The following is a 20,597-nucleotide window of genomic DNA, read 5'->3' as shown; positions in this document are numbered from 1 at the left end:
CTCAGTTTTGTACTCTGGAATTATTTTTAGTTATTTTTCAATGCTGCATGTCCATATACTATGTCAAAGCATATATATCCCTATAAAAATGATAAAATTAAAGACATCTGATTTAACCCATTAGACAAAAGACTAATAACCAAACAATTTCTGACAAAAAAATCAAATCATGCTTTGAACAACATTTTCAATTTAGTGAATAACAAAGAAGGGACTTCTTTATTCTTAAAAGCTCAGTTATGAAGAAACTTTGAATTAGTTCCACATGCCCATAGAAATGCATGCAGGACTTGATTTTTTTTTTTAACATTTCTTTTCTGTACTGCTTCATTCTACTTTTATTCTACTTATTTTGAATACTTCCTTGGCATATGTTCTTGTAGTCACTTATTTTGTTGAGTAACATTCATGCACATTGAATGTTTTTACTCTCAGACGTTGCTTAGGATTTACTTCCCTTTTCTGTTATTTTCATTACTGAAGTATTTTAAAGCATTTCAGAAGTTTCCTGAGATACAAGCTTTACCTCTTCCTATAAAAATAGCAGGGCTTTTTCTTATCCTTGCCTTCTCTATACTACCTCAATCTCTTAACATTTGGAACAACTCTGTTCTTCCTCAAACTGCTCAGATTTTTTTTGCTTTCGGTTTGAAATTTTGGTATGAAATTTATTAGGTGTGAAATATTTTATTGCCTTATTTACTGGCTTCAGTGTCCTATTCTCGGAAAGCAGGCAGATCAGCTACAGGCACCCCTAAAGACAACAACATTAACGACTCCAGCTGATGTTCCTACTTTTCCAGCCAATGGAAATGTGAGCACTGTTCCTGCAAGCAGCATGCTTCCTGCCCCAGCACACTCCAGTGCCTGGAGAGAAGCCAGACATATACCCTGGCCTGTTGCACAGAACTGCAGAAGACACAGTCTGATCATCACTTACTGAAGAAAAAGAAAAGTAATTTATATTTTTCATAAGCAGTTTCAACATGAAACTTCAATTCCCCTTATCTAGAAATATTAAATCTGTCATTTAATTATCAAATACAGAACTCAAAAGGGAATTTAGGCAACAAATATCTGTGACCCATAAATTCAATTTCCCCCTTGAATGCAGAAAAGTAGGTTCAAAACCTGAAGAAAAGTATTGTGCTACTACCTCCTGATTACTGTGCCATCCCAGTGTGCCACAGAGCCCTATCAGCACCAACATCCTAGACAGTCGATCACGGATACTTGCATTTAATTTATCTATGGTATACTGACCAAATAATATGTAACGCCATCCCAACATGTCCAAAGTAACACACAGTTTAACAGCATCAGACAGATGAAAAGAAGGAACAGGCAGTGTAAAAGGACACTGATTATATCCTTACAAATCTGTGTTAAAAATTTAAGTAAATGATATTTTTGTTGAAGTACAATGGAAGTTGAAGGTTCCACAAGCCTAGTTGGGACCTCTGCATTTAGCACTGAGGACCTGGAAACCTGTGCCTTTGCAACCTGCACCACAGCTTGAGATGGGAAGAGGTCAGAGAGCTCCCTACCTCCTCCTTCATAGCTGGTTAGACGGCACGCTCATTTTCTGAGGGTGGTTCCTTGACTCATTCTTCCTTTTCAAAAGCAAATGCCCTCATGGCTGAGCTTTACTTGCAAGGCATGGAAAGAAAACAGCAACTTGAGTACAGAAAACCACCAAATTTTATAGCTGTCTCGTTAACATAACAGCTACATCATGGTTAGCCCAATTAAAAAGAGACAACCCTGCCTAAGTCAAAGACTGTCCTACAGGACAAATAAATTTAATATGCAGCAAAACAGATGACTTTTCAGGAAGCTCCTCTTCTTATTTTATTAATACATTAGACATTTCTCTACTGTGATACAATCAACTGTTGCCAAACAAGCACTCACTTTCATGAGAAACATCAGAAAATCATTTGAGTTTAGCAGAGCAATTTTTCCTAGATGACTCTAGATCACTTCTAGTTTGCACTACTGTCTTAATGCCTTATCTTTCAAAGACAGATTTAAAAATTTTGGGAATAAGTGTTTTCCATAATTCTGTACAAGTCTAGCACAATAGAACTGTAGCTCTTAAGACATATATGCAATACAAATAGTCATTCATTTCATTATGGCAACATAAAAGACAACAAGCTCCAAGCAAAATGCTTCTCATTTGTAAAGATGATCATGACTAATCCTACGCCAAGACAAGACCAAAGATTTTTTAAAAAAACAACTACTACAAAAAACTACTGCATCATCTAAAAACTTGTTTAAATTTTCTTTTTTGTTACAAGGCTACATTGAACAATTAAGTGATTTTTATTTTTTTTCCATCATGAAATCAAGACTTAGACTACCTATGAATTTAAGATTCCCTTACTGGACATTAATTTCAGGCCGGTATTTTTTCATTATAATTCAGCATATCAATTACTCTTTTTTTTTTTTTTTTTTTTTTTTTTTTTTTTTTTTTTTTTTTTTTAAGGCATGTTATTAAACCTTCATGCTCTGTATCCCCTCCAATTCTTATTGCCATTGTCATACCCTATGGTGAGGCTGACAAAAAGCAGTGTAGATTTGACAACCATAAGCACAGGAATCTAGCAAGAAATTACTATGCAAATGCATCTGGGAGAAGATAACATTAATAAATATTTGCTGATGGGCCTTTTGCTCCAGTAGGTGGCACATTTATAATGAAACCTTAGCAGTAGTTTAAGCCAAAGATCAGAAGCCTCAGATGTACACGCCACTGAGAGATGATGAAAGAGGAAAAACACTTGACATGTTGTCATTTTAGAGGAACCAATCTAAGCTCACCAAGTTTGTGAAAAGTTGGAAGGAAAATACTTTCATCTCTCCATAAATGCTTTATTTACCAAAAAAACGGCTTTTTTTGGCTTTTTTTTTCTCAGCAGTTACTAGCAACCTCAATTAAAAAGGTCCAGTAAAAATAGTTGTTTACCAAAGGAAAAAAAAAATAAAAATCAAACCTTCAAAGTTAGACTTCAGTTAATTTTGCAGCTAAAGGAATGTAAGCCACTGGAAAACACACCACATTTTTGCTTCACTGTACAGAAAAATCAATTACAAACCCTGATACTAAAAGAAAAATCTAATATAAAAGGAGAAAATACTACCATAAAATTTGAACTAAAAGATGTAAGATGATGTTTCAGGAAAAATAAGTAACTAACCTGAGGTAACTGGACTTCAGAAGAGGAAAGTAGAGGGAAGGCTTACACAGCAGGAGAAAAAGCAGGCAGTTCAGGAGTGACCAACTTTCCCAGACATTCAGTGATGTGCAAAAGAGAGTTTTAGTTTGAGCCTTTTCACTTTAGATTGTGCTACAAAATAATGTTCTTCTTTAATTTAAGCCATGTTATTTTTTATTTATTCATGGGCAGCACTCTCAAAATCCTGAATACAGGTACACATACCCTGACTCAGCAGTGAGAAGGGCTTAGATAAAGGTCAAGTTTCAAGCAAACTGCAAAAATAAATTCCAAGCAATACTTGAATTCATAGAGCCTTTTCATTCCTACTTCTGTAGGAGAAAGTTTAGAATCAAGAGAGAAAAAAGAGGCCATATTCTGGCAGCACACTCTCTGGAATCAGAAATAGTGAACACCAACTTGCAAAGTATTAGAAAAATTATTATATTAGTATTATAGTCACAGGCTTAGGAGCAAGCCTGTTAACAGTACATCTTGTCAAGACAGTTCTGTGCAACCCAACTGTAAGCATTTAACCTTAAGTAAAAGGGTAAAACAGGAAGGAATTACTTGTCCAGATAAATTAGTATGCTTATGCTGTGCTTCCCACTCTTCCCACAAAGTACAGAAAGAAATCTTTGTGGATAGATGGATGTAGCTGCTGGGGACATGCTCCAAAGGATGTAAAGACATTCCAAGGATAATAGTCTAAATATAAGTCTGGATGATATTGTCTCTAAACAATAAAATGAAGTGAGAAAAAGACAATGGCTAATGAGCATGACTGTCAGTACTAATGAATGCAAAAAAGACAAAAACTCAACAAAATTATTTACATGAATAGAGTACACATATTCTTGTCCCAAAACCTAGGTAAAACTGTAAGGAAACCTCTGTCAGGTAAATCATACACACAGAGTCTTTACAAGCTGATTAGAATATCTATTCTCCACTTCCTGTCTTCACTCAATGCTTTAGACCAATGAAAGCTTTTGAAACTACTACCAAGAAAATCAGGCAACATGATTAGAACACATCACCTACAGGAAACCAGATAAAGCTATGCCAATACAAACCCTACATCAAAATTAAGTTAAATATTGTGCATTTTTTCTTTTTAAATTGGTAAAATAACTTTGTGACACTGTACATCTCAGATAGTACCAAACAGTGGACACAGAGCTGCTACATAGCTGCCTTTCAGTATTTAAAATACAGTATTAGAAATGGAGTCCAACCTCTACAAAGGAGCAAAACAAGCAGTCCATACCATAAGCAAGGAATTTCACCTGGAAAATTACTCTCCTTTCACAGAGAAAAGCTTGATCCTGCCAGCTGAAAATAACTGGAGAGGAAAAGACAGCAGAAGTCCAGAAAATCTTGAGAAGTATCAGTATCATGCTTCTAACTTGATGCAAAGAAAGGGAGCTTTATGAACTCACTCTTGGTTGAAAGAATATTTGTTCCAGTTACAAGTATGTCATGCAGACATTAAACGCCAGGACCCAACAGTCCACAACTGTGGAGGCAAAGTTGTTCTGATTCATCAGCAAGTCAGAGGCCACTGATGTAAAATCATGTTATTAAAAAAGTCATACATAACCTTTTCAAATGTTAAACAATCTCTGCTTGTAATTGCATCCTTAATACAAACAGTGTTGGACTTGAAATCAAGATTCCTTGCCATTTTATAAGGAGAACGTATCTAATCATGGAGATTCTTTAATAGTAGAGAGGAAAAGGGACCTCCTAAGCATGTAATTAGAAAATTCAAATTGGCAGTGAGGTGCAGTTCTTAACTGCATAGGTAAAGGTTCATTTAAACAGTTCAACAATGTAACAAGTAAATTCATCACATCCTGAAGTCCTTAAATTGAACTTGAATGTGTCTCTAAATAATGTGTTCTAGTTGAATTGCAGATTTATTGCACTTAACAGCAAACACTGGCATATTTGGGAAAGCAATTTCTTCTCCCAAAGGAATTAATGCGAGAGATTATTTTCTCCAGTACTGTAGAATAGATAAGGCTTGGTGATTCCTTCGGTCCTCAGAGTCTATGAGCCCCAGTGGATGCACTGATTCTGACTTTGTTTATTCCAGAACTGTCACAGTAGACCATACATGGCTTACAGATGCATTGACTTCTAAATTTCTTGGTAACAAGTTAACTTTGATTAGTGTAACAATAATAATTTTCCCATTATTTTCAGTTAATTGGTTGATGTCCCTTCAGACTTCTCTCTGCACTGGAAACTGATTGCTCCACACCACAGCGGTACCATCACGTTCCACTAGCGTTCAGCAACATCAAAGGGAAAAGAAGAAAGGGGAAAAAAGTTTCCAAGTGATTATGGTTCCTCAAAGGCTCCTCCTCTGTGTGTCTGCACTGTTACTGCCTGCTCTACCAGCTGTGCAACTCCTGAAACTTTGACTTTGCATAACAATTTCTCCTAGCCCAAGAACTCTATTAAAAGTAGGCAGTAAACAACATGTTCATGCAATAGATAGCCTAGAAAATAATATACTGAGTAAAGGGATTTCAATTTCAGGCCAGGTAGCACAATAGCACAGCAGTTTCTTGCCATTTATCTTCACTCAGCTGCCTACTAAAAGCTGCTATTTTGACACATTTTAGGATATGTAATTTCTAGCTGCATGTATTTGACCACTCAAGACAGAATAAAAATTGCTATTTTTCATCCAGATTCCATGCATGCTCCCTGTCTGAGACTGGATGAGGTGCCCATGTAGTTCTCAACTCCTAGGGCTCTCCCAGCAGTTTGCTCTTGCCACAGAGGGGTCAGTGCTGCACGGGCAGGGCAGATGCTCTTGGAGAGGGGCTGGAGCAGCTCCCCTGTGCATAGCTGTGGGTTCTGAGAATGATCACCCCAGGCACGGGATGGGTGAGGCTGTGAGCAGCAGAACAGACTGCTAATCTGCAGCCAGCAGAAACAACACAGCCCTGCTCCCCACTCTGCAGATATTCAATTAATGAATGACAATTCCTGAGATAAGGAGTCTTATCTTAGTTATTTAAAGCAGTTAAAACAGCTTTGATGTACTGCATCAACCTTGCAAAGGGATGACTTGAAGCAGTCAGGGTAGTGTGCTATCTATCAAAGCAACACCAAGCTTCCAAATGAGGAAAGCAGTATAAAGTAGAAATACTTTTAAAATACACATAGCTTTTTCTGCCCAATTCAACCACTGATTTCAAGTCTGGATAATCATAACAAGTAGTTTTGAAGCAAAATTGCAAAAATAAATAAAACAACTGAATTTAGTCTAAGGCAAAGTATATGCCTGGCATTCCATCACCTACCAAAAATTTAAGCAAAAAATAAGCACATTAAGCATACATACCAAGCAACAACTAATAACCAGAGTAGAAGTCTAATATACACTTAAAAGAACACTGTCAACTCAAATATTTTTCATGCAAGGTAATGTGAAAATCTCTGAAACAATGTTGACTTGTTTGTTTTGAGGAAGATTGAAAGAAAAAAAGATGATTTTTCCTTGAAGGAGAAATATTTATTAGATAGGGCAAATTATTAAAATGAGTGTTTGCAACTGATAAAATAAATGGACAACAATATTTGTACTTAAGTCACATGTTTAAAATACCCAAAACCTGGGAATGTTTTCATAAAGATCTACTCCCCAGTCAATACAGTCCTGGTGTTCCAAATTTGGCTTTTCTCAAAGTCTCAGCAGCCAAAGTGACTGAAAAGCTTAAATCTTATTTTCAGAAATAATCTGGGTATACAGGAGCTAAGTGCTGTTTATGCTTCCTTAAAAAGAGCTTACTACAATGATTACTTAATAGATTGATTTTTACTATTCAGAACCTTACTAGAGATGCATCAGGCTCAAATGGTACCACTAACAAAGCTGGCCACAATACACGAATTGCAATTCTTAACAATAATCTTCAATCCTTTCCAACTAGTCTGTTTTTCCTTGATGAAGTGATTTTTGTGTCTCTTTATCCAGATGTGCCACTCTAAAGCCTATGAATCTTCCTCACCTCTTTATTTTCTCCATGTTCCACTTAAGTTTGATCGCCTGACAAAAAAACCACCTCAATTCCTGCTCATATTTAAATGCTCAGTCACAAAACATTTCAGGATGTCATCATTGCAAACACTCAAGGCTGAGCCAGAGGAGATGCACATGTGTGAAAATTTTGAATCCAGCTTGAGCAGAAAAACAGACAATTTTAAGAACTTCCTACATGGATTTCTTACATCGCCCTCATCTCTCCACCCTTACTATGAAATATCCTGAAGAAAATGGAGACCCTGAGGTGGAAGCTACAAACTCAGGCACGGTGTTTCAACTTCTGCCATCACAGGACGCTTGAAGCAAGCAAAAGGGAAACTCGTACACCAGAGACCTGCTCTGTCTTTTCTACTTCAGTAAAAATATAAACAGTACCAATGTGTACCGCTAGCAAAACCAAACAAAAGAATCCAAAACTGGACACACCACAGTAACCTCAGAAGTCTTTTGTCATGGAAATTTCCTTTCATCACCTGAGCACAGGTGATCTGAACACAGATCTCCTCCACCCTCCAGGGCAACCCATACTCTAACAAGTGGTATTACCAAATGCATCATAACACAAATTCTTGCCCAAAGTCTGACCATTTCACAAGTTGCTTCAAGGGAAAACTTTGTCCACTGAGCTTTCACAGTCCTATCCTTTCCCTCAAGTAGCTCTTGCAACACACTATATGAATTTCAAAACCTCAATCCTTAAGGAAGCTGTATTCCTCTATTCACTGAGTATTGAAAAGAGTTCCTCATCTCCTCTCAAGATCTGCACTGCTCAGTCAGAGACACAAACACTTCAGTGTAGGTCTTGAACCTACCCAAGGCTAAGGAATTTAGCCTTTCATCTGCTCTGACTGCTGGTATCAATACAAAAGAACTCTCCTTACACCTCTGGAGATCAAAACACACCCAGCTTTCCTCACTTTCAACTAAAAATAAAAATCCCCACATCCTTACAGGAACACAAAAACATATGTGAAAGAGGGAAGTAAGTTAGTTCATTTTCCCTTCAGAGTCATGTTATGAGCACTGCTCAAAATCCAACAGAACAGAAAGCATAGTTTAAAAAAAAGACAATTTCTTGGCTGAACATTCTGGGTGAGACCTCCAGAACATCTCTGGCTCTTTAACCTACAGAGAGGAAAAAACACAAACTTGAGCTTCAGTAGTAAAGCTTCAACAGGGCTTCACAGTGAACTACAGTTCTCAGTGCACTCAGCTCTTCTGGCAGGATTCATCAGTGACCTTCACTAAAAAAAAACCAAATTTCAAAATTTCCACCAAGAGCTTAGCCAGATTTGGATCCCAGAGTCAAGTGACTAATATGGAATCGCTTCCTCTTTCTTTTCCTTTCAGCTTAGTGTCCTCTTCTTCTGAATCTCCTTGTAAAATCATCTTGGCAGTAGAGAAGCTGCTACCCCCTGAATACTGCAAAAGTGCAAAAGATCACCAGACTATAACACTGATGCCTTCCAAAGCAGAAGAAATTAAAACTACAGTGCCATATGATACCTGACCATCCGATACAGAAATGGCTAGAGAATGGATAGAGAAGCAATAGAGCTCCACACCAGGATGTGAAGTAGTTTTGTCCAGCACAACAAACACACCAAATCTTGCCTCTCATTTGGACTACCAGTGTGAAATGGCAGGAAGGGAAACATGCAACAATAAAGACACTTGGAAGAAGATGCAAGATCTTTAAGGTAAAAGGAACTTGCAAAAACCATCTTGAAACAAAGAAGAAACCAGATTGCATTTTGGCAAGCTTATATTCATAATGATACAAAGAATTGCCAAAAAATAAAAGCACAAAGAAAGGCACTCTAGCTCAAGCACTTAGAGAAATAAAACAAATTTTATATGCCATGGTAACAATGTATCACACATTGTTTTCTAAACGTTCATAATATTTTCTGCCGGGGAGCCTTTAAACATACTGAAGTACAGCAAGCAAACTTACTCAAAGGTCCTAAAATGACATTAACAAGGTCCTAGAACAACAATATATAGTTAAGCTGCCAGTATGCACCTCTTGCATGACTACAGAAGCATCCAAACTTGGTTTTGAGAAGGGAGCCTTGCTGAAGTGGGACTGCTGTGCTTCCAAGTGCCTCTGACAAAGGGCAGTCATCTCCATAGCTTCTACTTCTTCTTCTCCTCCATGATGATGGAGTCATAGAAAATGGGTAGACTAGCTTACATTTAATTCTAACTAAACTTCAGGGAACTAAGACCTCCAGCTTTGTCTTATCCCAGGCAGGCATAACAGTAGGTGGAACAGGATTACCAGCTCTAGAGCAAACCACATCTTGCACACAAAAGAAAAAAAGCAACATCAAATTTTGCTCCTTGCTGACAGAACTGAGCAGAGAAACAAATCTTGTATCATTAAACATGCTTATTTTGGGATCACGTCAGAATTGTGAAATAGATTAAAAGCAATGCAATTTTAGATTGCCTATATGCATGACAGAACAATGCAGGCTAGGCAGAGTAACCCAAGTGAAGTACACAACATTAACCACATTAACCTTTCATCAAGCATAGCTCCTAGTGAGGGAAGAGTCACAAATCTGGCTTAGTTAGAAAAACAACAAAAATCTGCCAAGAACAAGACACAGGTTAAAAATAAGTTGGTTTATCAATTTATGAATTACATGTATTAAAAAATGTGTAACAAAGGTCTTAATAACAACTTATTATGACTTTTATAGATTCTTGAAGAAAGGGAAAAGCTCGTAACAATCTAAAGCTGCTTTCTAAAAATCACCCTGAATGGTTAGGGTGCTTCATATACATTTTTCAAGTGCATTTGAACCTTAATCATTAATTAAGCAGATAAAAAAATTAGTGTTGAGAGACAGAAATTTTACATGCCATAGGGAAAAAGAAAGTGAAAAACCCCTTACAAAGTATAAAAAGGTGACAATTAATTTAATAATTTTATGTCATGAATGACAAATGTTTTCTGAAACACTACAACAAAATAATTCCAAAATGCTATCAGCAATGTCAGGAGTTAGATAATTCAGGAGAACTTTCTTTTATTTGCATCTTCCCAGGATCCCCACCACAAACTACATTTTTTGGGGAGGGGAGGGGGGGTGGGGTGTTGTTTTGGATTTTGTTTGTTTCTCTTTATCTCCAAAGAACACCTTAGCAGAAGCTATCAGCTTTGACAGAAAACCAAAATTCTGGCACTGAACCATAAATTGACCATTACCATAAAAAGAACTGCTAAATGAGAAACTATGTGCTCAGTATAAAACTAATTTCATGCTTTCAAAAGCACACAGTGGCTTCTAGCAAGATAGTGGCCCTGGGACTTGCAAAGACAGATTGGCTAATACAAATGGTGTGTGCTCCTGATGCAGTTTGCTTAGCCAAGCTTTACATGTACTGGCAGTAAATGGAAATTCTCGAATCTTCTGTCAAACAAATACACACTTATCTATAACTTTGGAGCTGAAAGCTATAAAACAGCTGCCTCATAAATATATTTAGCAGGAAAAAGCATGAGCTGTCCTAGTTCCTCAGAAGAAAAAAAAAAACCAAAAAAACCAAAAAAACACAAAAAAACCCACAGCAGTCTTTACATAGTAAGCACAGACATTTCTATAACAAGCAAGAAAAAATATTTAATAAATATTTTTCAACATATTTCATTATTTTATTAAAAAAATTACTATCAGCATACACAAATATAATCATAGGAGGTCTCACCTCACCAACTCAGTATTTGCAAAACAGCAGAGCTTAATAAGTAACTCAAATGAACTAATTTTTTTTGTTCTGCTATAGGTGAAATTCTCAATTAAAAACCCCCTCTTTTGAAACACACAAGTCCAAACTCTGTTTAGTTTGCAATAATACTTCCAAGCTTAAAGATGTACTACTAGAACTTCACAGGCTACCTTCAGCACACTATCTGTTCCCTTAAATAAAACTTGGTGCACTAAAGCTCAAATTTAACTCGTTAGGGAGAAACGACAGTAATTTTATACCCTTCTCAAAGAAAGCTGTCAGTGCAAATGAATTACTGGAAGCTGTCCTGGGCATGATAGATCATAACTTTTAATATTAAGAATGACAGACATATGTAATATGTCAAATCCAGTATACAATCTATTTAATTCTTTACTTTTTTTCGTCTATCTGAAGAATCCGACAGCTCTTGTGTTTCACACATCATTGTAACTATACTTTGAGATTTAACAAGCCAGAAAGCAAGCTCTGGTAAGAGGTATTTGTTCACATTGCTAATAAGCTTCTTTCTACAACAATAACACAGCATCACTGACATTCAAAAAACATTTAAAATGCATAGGAAGTCACCTACTGGAAAGATGCCCTCTGCAAACAGCAAGCAAGGAAAGGGAGCTTGCCACATATTTAGTTACTTTTAATACTGAAATAAGAAGAGAAGAAAAAGATGCATTATATGCCTTGCCGTTTTTATTATCCTTTCCACTGGAATAACTGAAACAGAAATGCACTGCATACAGAAATAATGCCAAACATGTAAGCATCCACTCTTAATGTCGTAGCACAAAGCAATTCAGTGAAGTTTAATAATAAAAACCAGACTCACCTCTACTGGGAAGCCCACTCCACATTATGGCAATACTATTTAAGCAGGTTAAACAGCAACCAAGTTACATAAACAAAACTTCCAGTATGTGACCAGTATGATCTACGGTGCTACAGAGTGTTGGCTCCAGCCCCAGTCATCTGTGTGACAGTTCACTGCTACACCAGAGCAGCCTCAAACCTTCCCAGATGCCGGCTTATTGCACTGCTCATTGAAAATCCTTCACACGCTGGCAACATTTTAGGGAAGGACAAGCACACTCTGAGTCATTTGTAAAGAAAGCAGAGCAATTTCAGTTCTGTATCTCCATGCGTACCGAAACACAGAGCCCTGTCGGAGTAGAAGTCTGCCTGAATTTATGCTGAGAATCAGGCAACCCAAGCCTTCATTATCAATGCACGGAATCAGCTACTGAGATCAAATTCAAACAAACCATAAAAAAATAAAAGGATGTGATTATGAAAGGCTCTACAGCTTCAGCTCCAAACCATACAGAATGAGGAATCATCTATCTAGACTGTGTAAATGTTAAAAATAGCTCTGTCTTTTCTACAACGAACACGAGACAGGGGAGAATCAGCAGCCTGTATTGTGATGAGGTTCATTATTGGGGGGGGGGGGGGGAATCCAGCAATAAAAATTAATGATTCCTTACAGCATTTCTAAATAAGATTAATTCAAAATTATGCAAATGTAATACGTATTTTTTAACCATGTAACAGACTAAGTCTATTACATATTAAAACCCAGGATATCTATTAAAAAGAATAATAAATATTTGAGTGAAAACATTTAGAATACTGACCCAACAAAGACCTGTACAGTCTAGCAGATTAAGTATTTATATTAAAAAAAAAATCCACTAAAAGCATGACATTATGACTGATGCCTTCATCCTTCTAAGACAACAGTAATTTTAAATCACTTACTATGAAAAATCTCCATGACTTATTAAATTCATGCTTTTCCTACTCCCACATGGACTTCTTGCAATGTACATCTTTTTGTCTTTTCAGGTACTTCAGAGGTTTTCTTTCCCCAGAAAGGTAACAGAGCATGTATTGCTGTGCATACTCACACCCAGAGATAGACAGAATAAGACAGACGTAATCAGAACTAGGTTTTCAAGATGTGGAAACACATGGGAGTTTTTTATTATATTACCTGTACAGTTATCCAAATATGCTGCTGGGTCACAAGATAATTATGAGAGAAATTTTGACAGGATCTGATCCTAGATGAGAAAAATTGCTATGCAGAGAAGATATCAGTTTTCCTTTCACAAGGTAAAAAATAAGAAACAAACCTGACTTCATTATTTTATTTTTTCCAGTAGTTTTAATGCAGAAATCATGGTTAGAAATGCATATGAATAAAAATGTCTGAATTTATACATCCCTTTTCATCTCAGCTGTCTACACCTCTAAACAGTAGACCACATTCTTCAGTGAGACAGTGAAGAAATTCTTGCAGAAACATCAACGAACTGATGTTGAGAAGCTCTCCAGGCCATGCCCAAAGTGATTAAATGACTAGGGATATGCTCCCAACTGAAGCAGAAGTTGTGTCACCACCACTCTGCAGCCATTCTCAGCTTGAAACTATGGCTGGTGAATTTGGTTTTGGTCTTAGACTCTAGGATATCTGATTTTCTGATATCTTAAATGCTGATTTTTTTACCACAGCATAACTGTCCTTGAAGAGAGGTTAAACTGAATATATCTATGCGAAGTAGTGACAAAGGATGCACCATCCAATTTTGTTTTGAAATCCTTCCACATTCCACCCAAAGGACCCCTCCCCTATAAACCGCTTTTTTCCATAATCATTCCATATTCTGTTTGCTTACCTAATGTCATTCATATGTTCCCCACCTCAAAAAGAATGGAGTCTAGTGATAAATAATTGGTCTGATAACCTTTACCAACTTCAAGAGTTATGATTTCAATTTGTCATTAGGGAATTAGGGAATTTTTAAATGTTTTGCTCTGATGCAAGTTATCAATTACTTTAAAACAACTGACCTCAGTAAAATAATTGCCCTTTTTTTTTCCCCCTGAAGACTACCAGTGAGGGCACATATTATCTACTTAATATTTTTATTAGTTTAACAAGAACTTTTGCAGTGCAGCTACTCAAAGAACAGAAATTATAGATACAGAGGGTAGCTATTGGCAAATAAGAAACCAACTTTATTGTCAGTTCTGGGCCTTATATTAACTCTCATCATCAACATTTTGTGAGGAGTACCAAGTGTCCAAAATTAATACAATAAATCTGCTTAATTTCAAAGCAGCTAATCATAATCCTGGGTCCCTTCCAATTCAGCATATTCTGTGAAAGAAACAGCAACTGATTATCATAAGTACATTTCATATTATAAGAAAAGTGTTACATACCATTACCTATCATCACTTATGTAAATGGTGCAAGAGACTCAAGTAATGAAAAGAATGGGGTACCATCTACCAAACGTAACCTTGTTCAAGAGACAACTGTCTAAGAAAAAAGTCAACGTACCCTGTAGCAAGAAGTGAAATACTAAAGTTTCTCAGGAGCTCACTAAGCTAAGTCTATTTATGGACATGTAACTCTTTTTGTTATTATTTCTATTATATTGGACACAGTTTTGCTTTTTAGTGAGTCTAATTTTTTACAAAAAAAAAAAAATGGATTCTACCTAGAGTAGGACAGCAAAGTATGGAGCAAGCTCTCTCTCATGGGGGACAGAGAGGGGAAGCCCTGAGAAGTTGCTCTGCTTTGTGCCCCCACAGAAGCAGCTTTCTTGAAACTGCTTTGTGAAAGATCAGGCTGTAGCTGCAGACATGGAAGGCAGAACAAGTGCTGACCTTCTGTTAGTCTAAAAAAGGTTTTGACCCAACAGAGAAAAAGAGTAAGCTCACAGTGCTCTCTACAGACTTATGCACTAACTCTATAGCTATGCATGCACACATTTAAGAGGACTCAGGTCACAAACTTTTTCAAGATACTTTTGGTTGCTGCTTTGCATTCCTCTGAGTACTTGCTAGAATAATTCATAAAGATCTTCTGCAATAAAAATTGGATTATCCTTGTCTTTTTTTAGATTAATGAAAGACAAACACTGAGAAGGAATTGAGGACCTAGATGAAGAGGCTTAAAGTAAGCAAAAGTTCAGTTCCATTACGTTGGCACAAAGCAGTCTTAGATGGCAACTAAGCTACCTGTCAGAAAGCCAGTCTAGGCCCGTATAAAGATTAAAGCCTACATACAAAGACCTGAGATTAGGATTAGATTCTTTTAACAAAAAACAAGGAAAAACTCCAGTGAAATGAGAGCATGCACTGCAGACTCATTCTGTTGTAACCAACCATCATTTAATCCTGCACTGATCTGGGGTCATCTGGCGAGCTAATTTCATTCACAGTTTCATTCAAAAAAACACCAAGCCTTACTCTCATGTATGAGGCCAAAATTGGGAATGTAGATTTAAGGCTACCTGGAATATTTTCAGTATAATTCCTCAATGTCTATCAATAGCAGCTTAATTTTTTGGCTGAAGATACTATTCACACTTTCTATCTCTCTACTTTTTTTGAAAACTAATACGCAAGTTAGCTATATAGACTATGGATCCTATCAAGAACAATCCGAGTTCTTTAATCGTAAGCCTCCCTGCCTCCGTTAATTTGGTAGGTTGCCTAGACTTACAAATTCATATGGCACTGCACAAAGAGACAAAAAAGCTCTAATCTCTGTTGCCAAAAGTGGAAGAAACCCTGCCTTGTCCATAATCCCTTGTTCTTCTCCCATGCCCAAAACTACTGTTTTACCTTCTCCCTTCCACCACCACTACTGACCTCATTTAAGTCACAAACACAACACAAGTATAGTAATTTATCTATTTATTTTGCTTTATAACAAATCCCTGGCTGTCATTGCTGTGAACCAGATCACAAAACCGAATGCTTACAATACCTCAGTGAATCAACCTGTGCCTGTTTCCTCAGTACTGCAGTGTTAACACAGTAACTCGTAGCACAGTTCCTTTCAAAGGGTCATGGCTTAGGGTCCTGCAGCATTTCCAAAACTGTCCTGCAAGGTCAGGGATTTCAAGAACAAAAAGGCAGAGGTGCTACCAGAAAACACTACATCCTGACACCCCCATCACACCTGCCAAAGCTACGGGAAGCTCACATGGACATTAAAGAGCGCCACCTGGGCTCTAAAGCGCAGGTATGTGCTCTTTGAAACAGCATGGGACCCAAAGAAAAGGAAGTCTCCTTTGCCCACTTTGAAATTTGGACACTTTCTGTAACAAAAATGAAACTTTCCTACACGCTTCCAGAGATCTGTAGAATCTGGACTTGGACAGGAATTTCTAGTACACTTCCTTAAAACTACACCAACTGCTCCCATGGGTGCAAGGAGAGACACTCACCGGGAGACACCACCCCATGGAGGAAGCGATGAGAATTCGCGGAGCACGCCCGCTGTCACCTGCGGAGAGGCGGCGGGAGGAGCGCGGGGCGCGGTGCGGGGAGTGCCCGAGCCGGTGTGAGCGAACACCCATCGCTGACGGCCCGGGCTGCAGCGCCACCGCGTGGGGGCCGCGCCTCCCTCCGGAGCATCGCCCCCGGCACGGAGCGGGCTGCTCTCGCTGCCAGCATAGGGGAAACCAGCCGGCTTTAGTTAGCGCCTCGCCAAGGCCGTGCCGTGCGCTCGGCACCGGGTGCTCCGGCCGTGCCCTCAGCGGGGACAGCGGGACTTCAGGGCCACGGAACGGCCGGCCTCTGCTCCGCGCTCGGCGGGCTCCAGCAGCGCCTGATCACCGAAAAGCTTTAAACAGGCTCCCTCCAAAATACATCTCCCCAGGGCTGCAGGAAACCACCCTTGCTTTTCCTTCTCCTTCATAGGAAACACGTGAAATCGTTTCCAGCTTCAGCTGCGAAGGCGAACAGGCACTTCCTTGCTTTCCTGAGAGTTCATCTCTGTCCTTCCGCCAGCCGCCTGTCCGTCCGTCAGTCCCTCACCTATTCCTGGCACAGGGGCCGGGATGGGCCTGGGAGCGGCAGCGCTGGAACTGCACCCTGAGCTGCAGTGAGACACGGGGGGCACAGCTGATAATAAACAAGCCTTAACATAAGCAATAGTGAAAAGCTCTAACACCATATGCAACGTATTTTCCGAGTAGAATGCTCTTTTTTTTTTTTTTTCCCCAATTTTCAACACCAATGTAAAGAAAAGGAGGTTCAATGAGCAGATCAAATCACCAAACTTACCTAATGTAACCCATTAATTTCCTGATTGTGGCAATATAGAGAAAAGCAGGCTCTAGATCTTTATAATAAATCTTACTTATTAGGAAGTAATTTAAATTGCAGGTAGAGGTACAATAGCAAAAGAGCTTGTGTATATATATATATATATATCAGTAACTGGTGAGGCTAGATAAACTGGAAATAGAGTAAACTTTTTAGAAAAATATATTGCTAAATATATTTTAAATCCTATGACAATTGCACCCTTGCTCTGAATACAAAGAAGTAACTTTAAACTAATTTTTAAATGATATTTAGACTTTAAACAAATAAAAAGCCATTCATCTACAGAATTAAATGTGTTCTTGCCAGGACCTAGAATCCCAGGTATCAAATCTTAATAAACACTCCAATTGTAGTACAACAACGACCATTATACCGGCAAGTTAAGAGCAACAAATAGATCTTATAGTTGTAAAACATAGTAGTCTTCTATGTAAAACATAGAAGTCAAAAATTAAAAAGACATTTTCTAACAACTGAGGATTTTCTAACCCTGTCACAGAGAGGACCACAAAACAGAACGAATATGAAAATATGTCTCATCTCCATTTATAAGAAAGTCCACCAAGTGTTAGGGAGAACTGGAGTCAGTGATCCATCAATTCTGTCACACGGAATCAAGACAGTTCTGGCAGGTCTGTAATCCTGGTTTCTGAAGTGTCGAGGAAAATTTACAGTCATGTATATTTTACAATCACCTCATTTTCCAGTGGGAATATTATTGATTTCACATTTATCTTTTGAACACAGGGGAAAACACCAACCTGACACTGGCAGAAGCTTTTGCAGGAAGTTTCCTGAGGTGTGCTGAACTGCTCACTAGGAGCTTTGTTAGAAGGGTGCAGCTATAACAGTGAAGTATGAGAGGGCTATTTGCTTACTTTGCACGTGGAATAAAACCTATTCACTGGTGAGGTGAGATTAATATAATTGCTCTCTTACCATCTGCACAATTAGTTTTGTTTACAATGTTAGCCGAAGAAATGGGAAAGGAGGACTTCCATTACAAGAGGTAATAACACTCCAGAGGACATGGATTAAAACTGAGCCTGGATAATGTCAATTTATAAGAAAATTAATTTCTAGTTATTTTTGGAAAACGTTCTTTGAGAACTACATTGCAGTAAATCTTGTTCTCCCACTGGTTCTTAAAGAGTATATTAAATTTTTTATGTAATCGCAGTAATAATAAATTGTCTATTGTAAGGCATTTCTTTCTTCTAAATGCTATGAACACAAGGAAAAAACCCTCAGCTATGAAAATGCTTATTTCAACATGCACTGGATAGACCTAGAACGTAACTAGTACACAACTATGATATAGCCTAATAGAGAGATGGGTGAACAAAGTACAAAGAAACATGAATTTTACCTCCCAACCTATGCAGTAACCCCAAAGCATGTGCTCCAGCAAACAGAATTGTATTCTGAGCAATCTTTGAGTAATGGTGGCAGAGCATCAGCTCTCAATCCCCAGGAATGACAGCAAAGGCATCAGATGAAGAGGCTCAGATAACAAAAAGCAACAAAAATAGAAAACGTTTTTATATGTTTGCATTGTAGATCCACACACAGAGGAATCTTAAATCAATCATAATCTCACAGATATTCAGTTATTTTAAGAATGCACAAAATTAAGTGATCTAGATGCTATTCAGCAGGCCTTACACAAGTGATACCCTCAATACTTCTTAGTTCTAAATCAAAGAAAACAGTACCACAGACTTCAAAACAAGTAAAATTGTTAACAGGAAACAAAACCAGAAAAAAGAAAAAACTAAACCCTTCAATGCAGCTTGACCGTTTCTACACAAAATAAAATAAAAGAAACCAAAGCCAGTGTCTTAATGTAGCAAATAAAAACAAATAATACAATTAAGAAAACTTCTTGTATGAGAAATTGAGATCTATTAGATTTTTCTCAAGTAGCTATGAACTGAGTCTAACACTGAAATAAAAAGAAACAACCCTCTCTAAAAAAATAGAAAAGCACATTATGTGCTTTGTATCTTTACATTATGCATGCTAAATGCATTTTGCCCAAACATTTTAGACTTTTCTTCTGCCTAGTATGTAAAAGTCTTATTTTGAAATACTTCTTACTTAGAGGTCTTTTCCAACCTAAATTGATTCTGTGAATGAGGGCAGTTAAAACCCAGAGGGCTGAAAACAGAAAGAATGAAAGGGCCAGGCCTGTAAATTCCAGCTCTCCTCTTCCATTGTTCCTCTACTAGATTCCATTTAAAAGTTTCACCTGCACATGCAGCATTCCTCTAGAACTTTCTTGTGGGAACAAAAACAGATGACAAAATGTGTAAGTACTTGGATCCACAAGAGTTACTTTCAAATAGACCATATTTCAAGGTCCAACATATAATGGAATAATGGAATAATGAAATATTGCTGTGATACCACTTGGCTTCACAGCAAAAGAAACACACCAGTAATTCTGAGCATGGCAAAATATTATTAACTGCTAGTATTAATCTATATTAAGTTTAATGGTTGTGTTGGGTGGAGAAGGTAGAGCTTAAAGTTTCCTCAAAATTCTTGACCAAAATCCAGCATCCCAAACTAATTATGTACCTGTGCTTGTACTTGCAAACAAAGTGCCAGGAGCTGTACTTGTAGGGAGTTTTCCATTGTTTAGCTGCTTCACTCTTTTCAAGTGAGATTTCCCGTTGTAATGAACTTGAGCTTGGGCTGCAGAGTTCAGCTGTATATTGCACACTTCACAGAAGGAAAACAGTATCTTCTTTTTTTCTTTGCTTAATTGATAATCCTGTCTGTCATTCCTCAGTCCTTTTTCTTCAAAGACCCGAACAACAGCTGGTTGATTCATAATCCCATCTTCAATGATGTGGTCAGGACTTAATGGACGCTTCATACCTACAAAGAAAAGACACAAAATTGTTACTAGATAGGAACAAATCCTTACTATTTAAACTACTTTTCTTTTTTAAAATGCTCTAATGCATGACCCAACAACCAGTTCTAACAAATAAGGTTCCAAACTGCAAAGACATTGCTTAATATAGAAATAAATGCATTTGTGACACATCACAGAGCTCAGAAATAATAAGTTGGCAACATATCACAGTCGGTGCACAGCAACTTGCAACAACTCATTATTTTGTTCTGCAAGCTCTCTATTTTAAAGCAGATTTATTATTGCATCTGTAGCAGAGGTTAGGATTATTTTCAAATACATTTCCTCTGTCTTACTAAACACTGGTTCCAGAGCTTTTTAGTTTCCAATGACTGCAGGAGTACCCACTGCTTCAAAGACAATCATTCAACAAAAAGGATGCCAAGAAGTGTTACAAAAACACTGGAAGACAGCACACTGTTCAAATGAGACTGATGAAGCCTTTTCACTTCTACATACATCCAAATCTCCAGCTTCATACAAA

The 20,597-nt window shown here is 37.7% G+C and overlaps 1 protein-coding gene across 3 annotated transcripts in view; it reads right to left on the bottom strand.

The window, feature by feature from the left end:
* Positions 1-20,071, bottom strand: part of ZNF385B (zinc finger protein 385B) — a 125,899-nt gene extending 105,828 nt beyond the window's left edge. The window contains exon 1 of one of the 3 annotated variants that reach the window (XM_066322720.1): positions 19,771-20,071. In XM_066322720.1, coding sequence (XP_066178817.1) covers positions 19,771-20,071 — 301 coding nt within the window. Of the gene's footprint in view, positions 1-11,881; positions 12,322-19,770 lie in introns of those variants that run through there. The other 2 variants (XM_066322722.1, XM_066322721.1) reach the window with 2 other exon arrangements.
* Between the last annotated feature and the right edge of the window lie 526 nt (positions 20,072-20,597).

The sequence above is a fragment of the Sylvia atricapilla genome, chromosome 7 (assembly GCF_009819655.1).
Source record: "Sylvia atricapilla isolate bSylAtr1 chromosome 7, bSylAtr1.pri, whole genome shotgun sequence".
Classification (NCBI taxonomy): Eukaryota; Metazoa; Chordata; class Aves; order Passeriformes; family Sylviidae; genus Sylvia; species Sylvia atricapilla.
Note: the sequence above shows the minus strand (reverse complement) of the source record. Positions and strands in the feature narration are given on the sequence as shown.